General features: G+C 37.7%; 1 protein-coding gene across 2 annotated transcripts; it reads right to left on the bottom strand.

The window, feature by feature from the left end:
* Positions 1–1,200: 1,200 nt before the first annotated feature.
* LOC139446776 (testis-expressed protein 264 homolog) lies at positions 1,201–17,365 on the bottom strand. Of its 2 annotated transcripts, XR_011651933.1 has the most exons (4): positions 17,099–17,365; positions 11,556–11,777; positions 6,377–10,423; positions 1,201–6,200 (listed from the first exon to the last, which is right to left on the bottom strand). XR_011651933.1 is itself a non-coding variant. In XM_071228099.1 (3 exons), exons 1-3 carry the CDS (start codon positions 17,357–17,359, stop codon positions 9,929–9,931), a joined length of 978 nt encoding a protein of 325 aa, XP_071084200.1. In that variant the 5' UTR covers positions 17,360–17,365; the 3' UTR covers positions 1,201–9,928. The 2 variants fall into 2 exon arrangements, 1 of the variants encoding a protein (XP_071084200.1); XM_071228099.1 differs by having other exon boundaries at positions 1,201–10,423.
* Between the last annotated feature and the right edge of the window lie 474 nt (positions 17,366–17,839).

Raw genomic sequence — 17,839 nt, 5'->3', positions numbered from 1 at the left:
TTATATTAAATTTTTATTTAAGGCTTTTATCTTCTATTCATCCTCAGGTACCATCCTCGTCATCTTTTCATTAATTCGTGTTCTTTGTGTACATTCTTTTACTTGTTTGTATTTCAGTATTGTACATTTTTCAAACCGTTTCGTTGGGAAAATAGCTTTACAGCTTAAGCTCATTGTACTTTACTATTCCAAAAAGTTAAACAACACCCGATCTTTTCATGTGACTGTAGTTGGTCTGTCATGTAGTATGTAATAGACGACGTTAAATAAAGCTACTTGTATCTAGCATCTTACGGGATGTACATAATGATCGACTCCTTTTCAGTGTAAATAAAATGACGTGCATACAATAGAGGTGGTGCTAATTTACCTTCTGATAGCTGCTATAACAGGTGATCGACATCGTTTTTAGTTCGTTTACTTTCCTTGATTACAGGTAGACTTCTTTGAATATTTGACAGTTTATTCGGTGTGTCAATTGAGTGTTTCCATTCAACAATATATCAAACAAATTATTTGACAATTAATAGTCTATTAAACTATGTTCTCTAAGTTACATGTCCGTCTGCATTGCTCTGTGATGGACATTCTAGTAAGTACTGATAGGAATTCTCACAAAATCCGCCGAAAAGCCACACAGCAGTATTTTTTACATTCATTCTAAATAGATCGTAGTTCAAGCTGCTGCAGTCTTTAACTTAGGCAAAGGAACATTTACCACACTAGGTCCACATGGATCATGTACATGACGTAGGGAAAGAACACCGAAGTCATGTTCACATGAAATTACTCACCTTTCCGATTCTGCACCACTCACAGCCACAATGAGACAAAACATCACTGGCTAGATGTTTTCTCATGTTCTCACAGACAGACTGAAGTCCGAAAGGACAACCAAACTATATGCAACTCGGGTTACAAGTCATGCGAACTTGCAAATATTCCTTCCAAATTGAACTTGTCGTCTGCTAGCTAAACTGGTTCCACTTTTGCTTCACGCGCTGGGCGCTTTTGGCTTTAACTTGTTTAGGTAGACAGGAGCCCAGTAAATCAGCAAGCTTCACGGACATCACGTGCATATGACAGAACATACTGTCCTAACGACTTCTCCAAACAGGTATTTCTTGCCATCTACACCTTGGCTACACTTGCTGAACAATTCAATAACAATAAACAATGATGAATTATATTTAAGAGATTTTTATTTTTGAAATACATTGTGGCGACAACAATTACTTTGTTCGCATGTTCGATTATGACCATAAATGACTGTTGTTAATAAAGTTAGCATTTATTTACAAAACATTTACACTGAATACTTCATTTCATTAAAGCAATGCAAGGTACTCAAATAAGATTCCAGCGTCCTGTTCCACAAAGCGATCTTAGCGCTACAGAAAGGTATGTTGAAGTACACGAGTTACCATCTTAGCGCTGCGATCGTGGAACTGGCCCAGGTGGAAAATAACTTGGTTAATTGGTTGCTTTTTTGGACTAGAATTAAATTGTAACAGTTGAACTCATTGGTGGTATTATCTGTATAATCAACACAAAAAAAAGTGTTGGGTATAGTCCCAAGGTCCTACTCAAAAATCGGGCAAAATCTGGTTGGGTAGGGTCTTGTGTATTGTTGGGATGGGTCTATCTATACACGTATAAAAGGAAATATCGCCATCAGTCATCTTTCCCAGGGATCCTTGGTGTATTAACTGCCATATCATGTCATTAAATAATGGGGCTAGTATGTTAAACCAGTGGACAATAGCATGAGCAAGATCCCACAGATACTGCAACCTATCAATCCAGGGATCTCTTAGCTGCAGTAGCCTATCTCTGTGGTGCTCCCTATAAACAATTTGATTTTAATTTGATCTTGTATGGAGCAGTAGAGACAGGTCACGTCCACATGTGACTCTTATCCCAAGCATGGGGTATTGGGGACCTATGCAGTTGTGACACAATCAGCAACATCACACATTGTGACCAACCGATCGTTTGTTTTCTGAGGATCTATTATTCTGCCCTGGGAAATCTGAGTGTGCCTGGGACCCCTGGGAGAGACAACCCTCTGCAGGATCTAAACATGGGAATTATGTCAACTAATAAAATAATCCCAATGTACCCCATAACCAGCAATGACTCCACCACCTTAACACTGCAACACTAACACAATCTACCTCCGGCGATTTACTGATTCGTTTCTTATGTACTTTCTTGGCACACTCACCAAAGACCAGAGTTGCACAACCTGAAGGTCATTGACGTCACATTAAATACTGCTCACAAGCCTGCACTGTACATGATAGTTGCGCATGGTTCTCACGGAATCAGGCTTAACCTTACCAAACTACAATATACAAGTGATAACAGTGAGTGAGTGAGTTGGGTTTAATGCTGCTACCACTTCGTTTAAACCCATGAGCATGGGTGCGGTGCTGGCATACCTAGAAACACAACTGGGGCCGGGATTCGAACCCACAATCATAGGTTTCTGGCGTGCCCAAGGGATGCAACACTGCACAGCGAATCGCTGCGCCTTAGACGTCTGGGCCACCCGTGCCCCCACAAGTGATTACATGTATGATAATCATGATGACTTATAAATATGAACTGTGCTATAAGTGGGTGGCGGATATGTCCAAACTTGAAAATTATTGTTAGTACTTTTTACTTGAAAATAATTCAAATTTCGGTTTTAAAAAGAATAAAAAAGTTTTTAGAAAAATTATCTGAACACTATTTTGTTTCCAATTTATCGATGTTATTATTTTAACTAGCTGGCATTTCTGAAATCATGGCTTTTCTGACAATCACATTCACAACAATTGTTTTTCACACTGAAATAACAATTATCTCAGAGAGCGAGTTTTACACAATATTTCCCCAATATCCACCATTCATCTATTATAGGCAAATACGAATTAGTTCAATGATTTAAGATAAAACAAAAACTACGCATCCATTATAAGTGACATGACCATTGAAAGGCAAAACATAGCTCATCCAGAGCAATAATATACTGTTTGACTAACAACATAGAATATTTATGTATAAATATTTTGTTGTACAAATGAAAATACTAAATGTTACGTTCATATGATTTTGCCCTCGATAAAAAAAAAATGCAAAACACCAAATAGGGCCAAATATGGTAAAGACATATTTGAAACCATCAGCGTATTTTTTAAATATAATATCAACAGAATCTGACAATATTTCAGGACAAGTATATACAATGTGCTTGTGGCTACTGCAATAAGATCTATACAACACCACTTGACTTATGTGTACATTGGACGCAAACATCTTTCCAAGAGTACTTGACACAAGAAACTATGTACAGGAATTACAGTGAACACAAATGTAATATACAAAATAATGAAACGGGAAATTCTGCCTAGTGGAAAAATAGAAACGGTTTGAGTTGTCTTGAAATAAGTAGTATTACATTTGTAAATTTTGACCATCATTGGTGCATTTCAGCACATCCCTGATAAGGGTTCCAGCTCAACATGGGTTCTGTATTAAACAATGCAACACAACTCTGGTAATCAATAGTGAGCTACTTCAGCATGTTCTCGGGGAATCATCCAGATTACCAGATTTCACTTTGGAAGTGATGTCACCAGATCCATCTGTCTTATCACTAACTTGGCACAGAATTTTTCTCGTTTTTAACCTTGAAATCAATAACTAATTGTATTGGCTCTTCCGAACATACATTCGGCATAGATCTAAATTCACAATTGCAGCCCTAGCTGAGCAATTCTAAATATGTATTTTAACGAATCACAAAACTGTTATAAATCATATTTAAGCCAGACAAGATGTCTTCCTGAGTACTAAGTTATCAAAATGCCTCTTCTGAACACTGAATGCGAGACTAATAAAAGAATTTTTAGATAAGATGTTTCAGTACTCAGATAGGGAAGAGAAATCGTCATACTACAAGTCGTTCCAGATGTGCTGGCAAGCAAAAGTCAAATAAAAAATTGGTGATATCACCTCTTGTTTCAATCCTGAAAGAACAGTGCAGTTTGATTGGAAATCTATTTTTAGCACTGGGAACTTAAGCACTCAAGGTATGGTGGTGGTCCAGATTATTTACCCTGAAAGATTTATTACCCTTGACAACAGAGGATGTAATTTAACCATTGTTAACATTGTAAACAAAAAACATTGTGTTTTTTAGGTAGGTAATAAAACTTACAACAGATAAAACTTCTTAATATACAGGACATACAGCTAGTAGTGTAATATAAATACTTGATCCTTCAACGCACACCAAGTCAGATTATGTTCTGGTTGAGGGCATATTAAACAACACATCCTAGACATCAGAGCAATGGAATGTACTAGTGTATATTATTCAACAAAGAGTAAGTATATGAGATGCTACATGTCACCACAAGCATAGAGGCAAGGGGGCAGTTATGCTGACCAGTTAAGTGAGTGAGTTGGGCTTTACACCGCTTTTAGCAATATTCCATCAATATCATGGCAGGGGACACCAGAAATGGGCTTCACACATTGTACCCCTGTGGGAATCGAACCTGAGTCGTCAATGGACCCCCTGGACCCCTCCTCTGGATCCACATGTGACTGCAGTCCCAAACCATGTTAAACATGCTAAATGGTGTTGTCTCACTATAATTTTCTTTACCCGCCTTTCCAGTTCGAAAACATACATATCAATGTAAACCAAGGTAACTAAACATTCCTAAAACCCTTACAATGCTTGATTTCATTTCCATTAGATTCGCTTGGAAGTCTAATGAATACTTTTCTCTGAGAGAATCTGTATTCAAAGGCTGTGAACCCAGAACAAAACATTAGACGGGATGTCCATCTACAATATAAATGTACCAGCTTCAGCCTGCAGCAAATGTCAGTACAATTCCCCTAATTTGAATTGAACATTTCACAATTCTAGTTCTCATAGTTATAACTAAAGTCATGGGTTTGTTGAGGTGATTTGTACTTCACGGATAAAAGGGCCAACAAAGAGGACGCGGCGTTACTGCTTAGTTTTAGTCATTGAATGCAATGTCAAAATACCAATAAATATAAGAAAATAAGATCTTCAAATCAAAATTAAAAATAATTTGGACAAAACAATATTTATTTCTCAATTTGCCTTTCAAGGACACTTAGTTTGGACCATGTGGCCTCAATTGTAAATAAACTTGTCACTTGTCACTTAGTTTGGAATCCTTGATAAACCCCTGCCCTACTACACTTGTGTAACACCTGTATGATGATCAGTGAGTGAGAATTGTCTCATACCATTTCTAGCTAGGGACACCAAGATGCACTGTACTCATTCGGAACTGAACCCAGTTCTTTGGATGACCAGCAAACACTTTAACCACTATCCCACCACCTATGTCAATCTGTAAAGAACAACTACAACCCAGTCATGGAAATTGGATAAGAAAAATCACAGCAACTCCAACTTGTCAAAAGATGATGAAATAATGAAATGTTCAAATCGTTTCCTTTTGAGTCAAAAACTTGATACATTATCATGATAATGAGGATAATATATCCAGGCGAACTATATCATTTGTAACCAAGACAACCTAAAATGTGCCATTGCCTATTCCAACCAAGATAATAAATAAAACATTAGCTCTTAGCATTACCATGGTTACATGCAATTTACGAAGAAAAAAAAAATACATAAAATCATAACTTGTCATTTTCAAAATGATATTGTTAACCTCACTTTTACCTGAATAAACTACAAAACAAAATGTCAGCTGAAATCTTGACACATAATTGTGATAAAATGTGTAAATTAAACAAGAGAAAAGTCAACATTTGGAAAATAAGCAGATAAGCGTAAGACAATTCAATGTAAACACAAACAGTATATTTCCTGGTAAATGCAAAGACTGCAAGTGATTATGTCGAGTTATACCTGAGAAGGGCTGGTCAAAATATAGAGGAGAAGATATATCCACCACTTGATACATGCAAACATTATTCTCAGGCTACGCTAAATTAATTATTATTTTCGTTAAAAGGCAAACTAGTGGTGAAAATGAAGTACGGTAATTAACTTTAATAACCAGTTTCCAATCAGAGAATATAGACTTAGGAAAAATCTCTATCATAGGAAAAGGATGACTTACAAAGATCCAGTACATTGTGAATTTAATATTTATTCAAGCACAACCTTGGTAATCAAGCATTACCTTGGTAATCAAGCACTACCTGGGTAATCAGGTAATAAAGCACTACCTGGGTAATTGGGTAATCAAGCACTACCTCGGTAATCAAGCACTTCCTGGGTAATCAAGCACAACCTGGGTAATCAAGCATTACCTTGATAATCAAGCACTTCCTGGGTAATCAGGTAATAAAGCTCTACCTGGGTAATCAGGTAATAAAGCGCTACCTTGGTAATCAAGCACTTCCTGGGTAATCAAGCACAACGTGGGTAAACAACCCCAATGCAATAAGAAGGAAACAGAATTTCAGAGTGGGGTCGAGACATTTTTCTTGTGTTGTGAAAATGTGTTTGCCTTGTACCCGGAAATAAAAAATTAATGCAAGAAGTTCTTGCTTGTGGTTTCTGTGAACAGCAAACATGTAAGTTTGTAGCGAGATGTAGCGCTACATTCAGACTCAACGAGGAATACATGTATGTAAAACCCAGCATTACATTTCAAACTACTATTCACAAGAGCAGTGGTAAGTCTTAAATACAAATGACATAAATTATTTCTTTGTTATTTAAAACATTAAAGTTAAAGAAATGATCAAATTACCGAAGTATCCACATTTAAACAAGTCTGTTCAATGAGGTTAATGCTGACAATATCATCTAAACATTTACAATGTATAATCATGAACATTTTAAATGCTGTAAACATAAGTATGGTTAGTACATAAATTGGTAAGTCCTTTGATTTTTTATATTTATCATTTACCGAAAATTTAATGTATGTGGTCGGACAAAAATAAATAAAACAATTCTACTTCCTGATGAGGACTGCAACCGATGGTTGAAAAACAAACATGGCTGATATCAATAGATAACTGATAGGTTTTTTTGTAGGAATAAAGATCTGTATAATATTATTCACAATTCCTTTATGACAGTGGTTACAAAAATAATAATATTATTTTTCTCTAAATATACAATTGTCTTAAAAACCCATCAAAATTTTTTATAAGGCCTGAAAAGGGTTAGAAACTAACAGTTTTTGTCCACTAGTCCTTATAATGATAACATATAGCAAAACCCTTAAAATGGGAGATAGGATATTAAGCACCTGAATCTGAGGAAAATCTAGACTTTCTTTATTTAGGGCTATAGTATTACAGTAAGGACTGGGCAAAAAGGGAGATACGGTAATATGGTTGAGGGACTGTGAGAAAGGCTACCAACCCCTGCACTTCTCCTGGATCAACACCTGTGTTTTCATAAGTTGGCAATTTCAAAATTACATAAACTGGCATGTTTTGTTGCTGATTTCACATTGATTATTCAACTTGGCAACTGACCATCATGTAACCTGTCATTATGTTCAGACGCCCTGGCTTGGTCGCTTAGAAAATCTGTACCAGAAAACATACTGTGCTGGCCTCTCTGTACAAACAACTATCACAAACTGGGACAACATGGTTCATCAATTTTATCTGTTTGCATTCACTTCTAATATGATATATGTCTTAGAAAATGATAAATTAATCAATTAGTATGATACCTTTTTTTATTATCTTAAATATACGTAAATATTGCACACAATAAGTCATGTTAGCTTAACAAGGAAGGGGAGTTAATATATCTATTGTTGCCATGGTTACGGAGATGAAAGCATCTTCATTACAGATAAACAAATCCTTTGAAACAAAAAATAAATCTTTTGAAACACAAATAAATTGCACTTGACTAGCCAGCAGTTGGTAGTATAATTAAAAACATTTCCCTTCAAGGGAATATTTAAAAAAAGATTACAATATTAATACATTTTTGTTTCAAACTGATCAATGCACTACCACATTACACATGCATGGTATTAATACGTTTGTGACTAAAGATGTGACACACAATTTGGTCCCTTGATCTATGACATCCTAATCAGAGAGTGAACAAGTCTGACTTCACCCCTTCCAATGGTATGATTACATCCTGGCGCCTAATTTTAAAGGGCTTGTAAAGTGGAAAAAATGTTTGCGATTCTTTTGCAAATATTAATTTTCCTTGATACAATCAAATTTCGAAAAATTAATAATATTCGTAGAATGTATTTAAATGTCCAACTGAAAGTGCTACAATAACATGCTCTGTAATTGGCCTTCAAAAACCAACCTGTTTGGGGGCATGGCCTAAAGCCACCGGCGCAGCGTTAACATCTGTTTTCATTGGCTGTTACATTTGCTGCCTTATCTATCTTGTGATTCTTAGCCGTTAAACATATACTGTTTCTGCTATTTCTGTTAACCCTACAAATCCGGCGGTCTGTAAATAATCGAGTCTGGACCAGACAATCCAGTTATTGACATCATGAGCATCAATCTCCGCAATTTGGATGATGACATGTATCAACCAAGTCAGTGAGCCTGACCACCCGATCCCGTTAGTCGCCTTTTACGACAAGCATAGTCACCTTTTACGGCAAGCATGGGTTGCTGAAGACCTATTCTACCTCGGAATCTGTTGGGGGTTATAATACACCAGCTGCCCTTAGCCCTATTGCTCACAATAAATGCCTGCCAGGGATTAATTGCCTCAGTAAACAACTGAAGGCATCGTCAGTGCTGTTACCAAGGTGACGTAAATTGTGGACAGGGTAATCAAATGGATGAGCAGACAGAGAAAAGATGTGCATTTCAAAACCCGAGGCAGAAGCAGGCAGACTGGGAGTCAGCCCGATTGTAGGTCTTGTACTATTGCGTACATTTTGGAATCAAAGAAACAGATTCTCTTGTCACAGATCACACTTGGGTATGATTAACAGAACTATTATTCATAAAGGTGTCTGTTTTTGTTCTTTATTGCCGCACTCAGCAATATTCCATCTGTATGTATATGACGACAGCCTGTAAATAATGAGTCTGGACCAGACAATCCAGTGATTGACATTGTGAACCACGAACGATCTACGCCGTTGGGATACAATGACCCACCATCAACCAAGTCACCAGTCTGACCACCTGATCCATGAAGTTGCCTCGTACAACAAGAACAGGTGCCTGGGGACCAGTACTCATGAATGAACTCTTTAATACCGTATTCAACGTTATAAGCACTCAGGACGCTCTCAAAATTAGAAATAGGGGGCTCTTTTTAGAATATAGTGGTTTAGGCTTAATGATACAAAAGAAAAGTATGTGCGTATTATACATGACAGATATAATTTTCCAGAATTTAATTGCCTGTAATTAAGGGTGCATATAACACATGAGTGCATATTATACATGAATAAATAAGTCTACTGTACATTGATCAATCAGAAGGATGCTAATTGGGATTGTTCACTAGCCAATATATTAGAAAATATCGCTGTAGGCGCTTATCATGCTTATAAGAGCGGTGCGCTTATTACGTTAAATATGGTAATTAGAATTCTATTCCATATTTACCAGTATGAATAATAGTTGAAAACATTTTAATATCTGAAGTGATAAATAAACAATCTTCACAATAGAAAAATATTTCTACAGACACGGACCACAAACTACACTACCAACGCCAGGTCATCAATAGCCTATCTATCACGATATGTTTAATCAATGCACCATACATTTTCAACAGCAAGCTAATTGTTATGCACCATTGGATATAGTATTACAAATGTTGACAGAGCACACATCTATCACAGCGTGCACCCATACAAGTAGAAGACATACACCTTAACAATAAAACGTTACCAGTCATGTTTTGTTTGTTCTGTTTCGGCAACAAAATCAGCCACTATTCTTTACTCTCCGCTTGTTCATTCATTTCTTTAATTAGTTCATCGGTTTCACCTTTAATATCTTCAAACGGTGACCCTGAGCTGCCCTCTGACCCCGTGTCTGCACGATCCTCCACCTGTAGAGAGCCAGAAAGAGGGGAGGGAACTGCATCAGAAGAAAATCCGGAGTCGGCTAAATTTTTTGCTTCTCCTGCACCAGCTTGAACGGCGGCCATTTTGATTACCTCCCCTTCCTTATCTTCAGTGCTGACTGTGAGATCTGTGGACAGGCTCTGGCTAATTTCGCTGAAGGATGGTTCGCTGTAGGAGATGCTGTCGTCTGGGAGGCTGTCGGCTAGACTTGGGTCGTCTAGTTCCGAGGGATCTTCCTCGGGGTCGAGTTGGTTGTATTCAGGGACGTAAAACTCGTCTTGTTTGGCCAAGGGGGCCATGAAGTGGATGTTTTTCCCATCATAAATCTCCAAGCACGGGTGGGCACACAGTTTGTGTTCCTGAAATATTCAAATGGTTTTTGGATCGTAATATTCAGAGTTTCTGAAGTAATAGAATGAATTACATTGATAAACTTCAACAGTTCAAAGCAATAATTAGCATGAGTTGTCCAAAGGGATAAATTTTGTCTCTTGTAGGAGTCCCTGATGAACTATGAATATAGTTGAAAATTCTTAATAAACATTTATCAATGTTTGTATAGCAGTTTTCTCTTTTTGTTTGTTGTTTAACACCGCACTTAGCTATATGATGGCTGTCTGTAAAGAACTGAGTCTGAATCAGACAATCCAGTGATTGACATCATGAGCATCAATCCACTCAATTGGGATACAATGACATGCACCAACGAAGTCAGCGAGTCTGACCATCATTCCAATCCCAGTAGTTGCCTCGCGCGACAAGCATAGTCCATGTAGTGGCCTCTAAAGACAAGCATGAGTTGCTGAAGACCTATTCTACCTGGATCATCACTGGTCCATTATCATTATTATGGACACATACAATGATACCTTAACTATTGAGCAGTTTGGCAAGGACTACCAAACTAGCGCCAAATTCTAACACTGAATTACCTATGACTTGATAACAATTTTCTACTTTTCAAAACTATTCCAGACCTGGGAATTTGAAGCTAAAATTCCAGGACTTCTTAGGGTTTTAACAAGCATGAAATACTCATATCCACCACCAATATGACATGTCCGGTTGTGTGCAAGGCAAGAAATATTGTACAGTTTTCAAAAGATTTCAAAAGTTGTTGCTATGGAAACCATAGTTTACCACCAGTTTACAACTAGACCTATCTACATGCCAAGTTTTGTGAAGAAATATTTTACAGTTTTCAAGATCTTCTCTGGAAAGGAGCACTACTGCCATCATTAGTCTAAGTCAAAGTGGTTGCTATGGAAACTAAAAAAATAGATTTTTCAAAAAAAACAAAACTATCAAAACGCACCAGTTCATCACTAGACCTATCTATGTGCCAAGTTTGTTTAAGATAACTCTCATGATTTTCTAGTTCTGCTTCGGAAACAAAACATGACCGACGGAGAGCACCCATTCCTATACACCCCTTACACTTCGTAATAATGACGTGAGTATAAGACATGAAAAATACTTGTCTGTGTTTACCTGCACATACTCGGCTATCCTTGGGTACACCTTCGACATGGCGATGAAGATAGACAGAAGGCTGATGTAAGGGAAGCTTGTCTTCACAACGTTGGTAACAAATGGCAGGTTGTGAATCTTGTAGCCTTCATCAGCAAACCTCTTTCTCATCTCCTCATCAATGGGAGCTCCCCCCTCGGCCAGTATGGAGGCTACGACATAGCGAAGTTTTGTGGACGGCACCTGCAAAACACCATTATCATCCATAGTGTATTTCTCAAGGAAATTATTTGTTTGTTTGTTTCTAGTTTAATGCTGCACTCACCAGCATCATATATACTAGGGTTGCAACGAATACACTATGAGCAATGATGAGGCGAATATGGTTCGTATCACCAATATAGGGTAACGAATACGAATAGCAATTCACAAATACAATAACAAGTCAGCAGCTGAAGTATTATTTGTTATATTCAGTGAAACATTAACAGCATAAATTATTTGACATGGTTTGTTAATTATCAATATATTATACATTTATATACTGCACTTATCCAGGTACTAGTATCTGCTCAAATGTGACAATGACCAGATGACATGGTTACCACAATACTGTCAAATTTAATAGGATAAGAGTGTTGTCTTTTAAAGAAATCTAAGCATATAATATGTTCTTATGGGCATTTTTATGTAAATGCACATGCTGGCATATTCATAAATATTCAATTCTAGTGGCCACGAATAACGAATTCAATTGATGAATGGATATGGTTCGATTCTCTGAATACACGAGTGAATCATAACTGCCCTAATATATACAGCAGTAGAAACTAACATTTTAAGCCCACTGGTCCTTATAATAATACCATATAGCAAAACTCTTAAAAATAGCAAATTTCTACTAGCTCTTATGATGGCTTAACTATTGGGCAGTTTGACAAGGACAAAAGGACTAGTACCAATTTCTAATGCTGATATATGACAGCTGTTCGTAAATAATCAAGTCTCAACAAAACAATTCAGTGATTAATGACCACTCCAGACCATTAATGGCCAATATTATGCTAATCTGCTCAGGCTACGTGTGAGATTATCAAGGTCAAATGTTGTGGCCATCTCGACAATATAATCCATCGATCTACGCAACTGGTGCATGATTACACGCAGGGCTCCATATAAGGAACTTGATTTAACTGTTACCATGGTTACCATGTGCATGTTGACATTAAAACCTAGTTGCAACTGACAAAACCAGGTTTCACCCTGGTCCCATAAATATATCAAAGTTGAAACATTGATGCATAAACTCGTCTTAATAAACAAAATCTCAGATATCTGGAGACTGTGTCATGATTTATAATACAGTTAGTACTTACTGTTACAATACTTATGTGGCAATGGCAATTGTCACATAATGCATAATTATTATCATAGTAGGATAATCTAAATATATCACGTGATTTGGTGGTCCACTTCAGTGACAGATGTACAGTACATAATATTGATGACATCAAGCCCACGAAAGCATGACAAATTACACATCACACAGGGATTAGTGATGTAGTATGGTAAATAATGCCTAGAGGTATTGTGTGTGTTCAAAGATCGATGTTGTGTTGCAAATTTTTATATGTTTGATATGCTTGGTTGGTTGGTTTGTTGTTTAACGCCGCACTCAGTAATATTCCAGCTATATGACGGTGGTCTGTAAATAATCGAGTCTGGACCAGACAATCCAATGATTAATATCATGTGCATCAATCCACGCAATTGGGATCGACCAAGTCAGCGAGCCTGACCACCCGATCCCGTTAGTCGCCTTTTACGACAAGCATAGTCACCTTTTACGGCAAGCATGGGTTGCTGAAGACCTATTCTACCCCGGAATCTTCACTGGTCTGTTTGACATGCACTTTGTGCATGTAGACATAACTATTAGGTTGCATTTTTCAATGCAGTTACATTGGTGAATGTTATATGTAGCTAACTCACTTCAATTAACCAAGTCAGCGAGCCTGACCACCCGATCCTGTTAGTCGCCTCTTACGACAAGCATCAGTTGCTGAAGACCAATTCTAACCCAGTGCTTCATGTGTCTCAAAGAAATTGAACGAGGAGACATGTTATTATTTACAAACATACACTCAAACAATGTCAAAGGGTCCTGTCCTTATATTCCCCATAATCTTACGATGTTTTTCGAAGCATTGAACTCTTGTTTTCTTTAAACGTTTAATGAGTGCAATGGGTGAGTTTCAACTGTGATGGAAACCTTAAACGTTTCCTACTTTGGTGAAATTCATGAGTATTGGAATGGTGCAGACAAACCCAGAAATATAATCAAGGTGAATTTTGGATTCAAACTTACTACTAGGGGTCCTTGACAGTCAACTTTTCCTTACCATTGCTTACCCTAATGTTAACGGTTTATAATTTAGGCAAGTACAAGATTTAAATAGCATGGGAACAAACCCAATCTCATTAAAATCAGATCTTAGTCCTCACTACCGCGAAACAAAGATCTGAGGACATCCCATTACGGGTCACGTCAGACCGACCTTGCGCAAACTTTGACCGACCAATGGAATGACCAATCAGAAGGCAGCTTTCTCGTGCTTTGCGGCACTATTTTCAAATTGGCGACAATGCTTCGAAACATATTTTGACAAATTATCGATTAAAAATTTGAAACCTAAACAAAAGAACATTCTAGAATCGCTAATAGATGATCTTGATTATATGGATTCAGTCGTTAAACCCCAAACTATCATTCCGAACACCCCGTGTTAAAGTTTTCGAGGATGCATGATTAGAAATCACATTCCGACTGTCACTTTCATGATCTGGTAAGCGACGCTCTGATTGGTCGGATGAAAGGTCGTTCTGACGTGACCTCTAATGGGATGTCCTCAGATCTTTGTTTAGCGGTTGCGAGAACTAAGGTCTGATTTTAATGAGATTGGAAAAAAACTTAAACACTCTAGAACCCTCCTTAACGACACTGGTTATTGGTTCTAATTATTATCAATTTCAGTGACAGATTATGCCAAAAACTTTTGAGTCTTCTTATCCTAACTTGGCCTTGTCCTAGCATCATTCCTAGTACATTTTAGTGTTATCAGATGGACTATCATTAGTAGGGGTGAAACGATACAGCAAGGCCATGATACGATACATGATACCTAGGTTACGATTTGATACGTATCATGATACGCATATTTACGTCGACCATTAGAAAATTCTTGACTACAAATATTCCAGAGCAGGTTTAAAAGGAGAAGATAGACACATGTTTGTAGTGGTTATGTTTAGTAGTGAATTTGAAAACATTTTGGAATATTTGACTTACAAAAGTGCTGGGGTGGGCATCATAAAATGAGTAGTACTTGTAGGTAATATATTTAGAAATTGTATCATCTTGTATCAATACAGAAGATAATTTGTATCATGTATCATATCGTCACATGAAAACCAAAGATGCACCGGTGCACTGATGTATCATTCATCCCTAATTATCAGCTGAGCTTGTGAGACCACAGAATTTTACTAGACTTGGACTTTGGACTTAAATCTAACGTCACAGGCTGCAGCAACAATAACATGTCTGTGGTCATTCATGTCAATATAATATTATTGCTTTTGTTGGGTCATCAGAATTCAATATTTTATAATGTCATTTGACATGTAAAATCATAACATCATGATTCTGCAATAATGATGACAGTTCACGTTCCGTGTACTCATTACTGTCTTTTACTGTGACAGCCGACGGCAGTCGTAACCGAGTCAGAACATATTCTCTCCACACGTGTCCCCTGGAGCAGTTAACAATAACATAATAACCATTTGACACAGAGCAGCTGCTGTCAACACTGTAGCTCATCAGAACCGTGACAACAATTAGATAAAGAATACGGCCGCACCTTTGCAGCGGGGCGTGGAGTCATACAACAAATGACATCCTTACCTTGTAGTGAGTGACTCTGAGTGAGTATGGATTTACGCCGCTTTTAGCAATATTCCAGCAATATCACAGTGGGGGACACCAGAAATGAGCTTCACACATTGTACATGTCTAAAATCGAACCAGGTGACGAGCGAACAGTTTAGCCACTAGGCTACCCAACCGCCCCCTTACCCTGTAAACTTGCCGACAGGGTTAACCTCTTTGGTCATGTGGACAAGGCGTCCGATGTCGGATCTGAAGGTCCATGATCGAATCCCATAACGGCATTCAGAAATTTTACGGCTGCTACACATAGGCATCAGTATTATGATGAGTTTGGAAAATGTTTGAATCACACATAGAAAAATCCCTATATATTGAACTACACTGTCTTAAGTCATTTCACTTGTTCGAATGTAAAATTACATGTGAAAGATTTGTTAGCCATACACTTGAAACAAAACCTACTCACTCTTAAATTTAAGAACAGTTCTCACAATGTGGAGGTAGAATTATTTCGTATTACATTTCTTTGAAAAATACTGACACTCAAAGGTATATAAGTCTGCCACCAGATAAGCTAGACAATTAAATCCTGTCTTCAGTTGAAATTTCTACAAAGGAAGAGAAAAAACTGAAAATATTAAATCAGTGAATATGAAAAGGCACCAGCTGAGAATATGCAGTTGCCTGGTCTACATACCAAGTTTGATGTTAATCTCATGATCATTGCTGATCTGATGATAGAAGGAGACCCAACCTACATGAGTAGAAACCATTCAACTAAACTGCTGCAATTTGGACCAGTGGTCTATGATACATAACTAGATTTGGGATGAAAACAACCTATCCCTTGAAATTTGACCTAGTCTTGGGCCAAGAGGCAAGTGGTCATGTCCCTCCCTGACCCAAATGACCTACACTTGAATGAGGTTAATCTTTTGCCATGGAAACACAGAATATAAAAATTTAAAACATAATGAATAGCGAAAGGCACCAGTTCACAGTTCAGCACTTGAGAGTCACTATAATATTAGGAACTAGTATTAAACAGACATGCCCAAAACGTGAAAGTGACATATTACAGGTAGGTTGCTAAACCAAAGAATAAGCATGATAGACCACACAAAATATTTTAAATAGCATGCAACAGCCATGACACACAAATCATCAACTTCAAAACAGTTTACACTGTAAGTAGTACCATCCTTGTTCATAGAGCCATGCTATGTAGGTGTCGGTGTAAAAATAACTATGATGATTAATCAATTACCACTTCGTATGTGCATTTAGACATGGCACAGGTGTTTGTACATGCATGGATAATCACAAAGCTTATTTCAAGAACGTGCAATGTATTTAGGTGCCTTTGGGGTATACACGACAAACACAGAATCTATAAAATCGAATATGCCAAGTTATCTCCGACATTCAGCATCAATAATTCAATGACGCAACAGATGTAAACATCGTAGACATAATGCATTATTGATCAGCTCAATTCAACACCTACTGCGCAGTATTATAAATCTACATTGTGCTGTCTTAAACGCCCTTAAAATTCACAAACGCACAGAAGCAGCAATGATAATGAAACAAATAAGATGTAGATTCTTACTGTGCTGGGGTCGTCATAAAAGATCCCCAGGCATTTATTGTCAGGAGCCAGTTTCGCGAGCTCCGTGAATTGGGGGCCCGACTCTTTATACGGTCCCCTCAGGAACTTGTAAGCAACGACGACATCAGCGATGGGTGGGCGCCCGGCTCCAACTTCCACCGTCCGGAACAGGCCAGAATACACCAGCAGTAAGAAGACTGTGATTAACAAACAAAGAACCAAAACACCGATCCCGACCAAGATTAAAGTAGTATCAGCCATTTTGATTTGGTCTACTTTATTGTCTTTCGCGTGAAAGAGTTCCGTTTCCGTCAAGCTGACGTGCATATACGAGCGCTTCGTGCACCTGTAGGGCATTTCGAGAACCTAGCAAGGTGCATAGTTTAGAACGAATGTTTCGTACGTAACAACAGACTACAAGAAAATCATATCTTACTTAGGGACGATAATATTATCAAGTTCACTAAAACAGAAGCATGACCATTTGTAAAATAAATATTGATCATTGTTTTGGTTACTAAAGATAACATATCCTGATATAATATTTTCCTCCCAAGATTGCTTCCACGTGAGATAGACCCGTGAAGATGCCGGGGTAGAAGAGGTCTTCAGCAACCCATGCTTGCCGTAAAAGGTGACTATGCTTGTCGTAAAAGGCGACTAACGGGATCGGGTGGTAAGGCTCGCTGACTTGGTTGATGCATGGATCGATGCTTATGATATCAATCACTGGATTGTCTG

Source organism: Haliotis cracherodii, unplaced genomic scaffold (genome assembly GCF_022045235.1).
Source record: "Haliotis cracherodii isolate W230 unplaced genomic scaffold, xgHalCrac1.p SCAF_6, whole genome shotgun sequence".
In the NCBI taxonomy this organism is placed as follows: Eukaryota; Metazoa; Mollusca; class Gastropoda; order Lepetellida; family Haliotidae; genus Haliotis; species Haliotis cracherodii.
This window is presented reverse-complemented; position numbering and strand designations above follow the sequence as displayed.

Excerpts from the sequence above, each read along its gene's own strand:
- LOC139446776 (XM_071228099.1), bottom strand. The coding sequence starts at position 17,359 with ATGGCTGATACTACTTTAATCTTGGTCGGGATCGGTGTTTTGGTTCTT. Across the intron at positions 11,778-17,098 it reads TTTATGACGACCCCAGCACA|GTGCCGTCCACAAAACTTCG; the intron begins GTAAGAATCTAC and ends GGTGTTTTGCAG. Across the intron at positions 10,424-11,555 it reads GGATAGCCGAGTATGTGCAG|GAACACAAACTGTGTGCCCA; the intron begins GTAAACACAGAC and ends TGAATATTTCAG.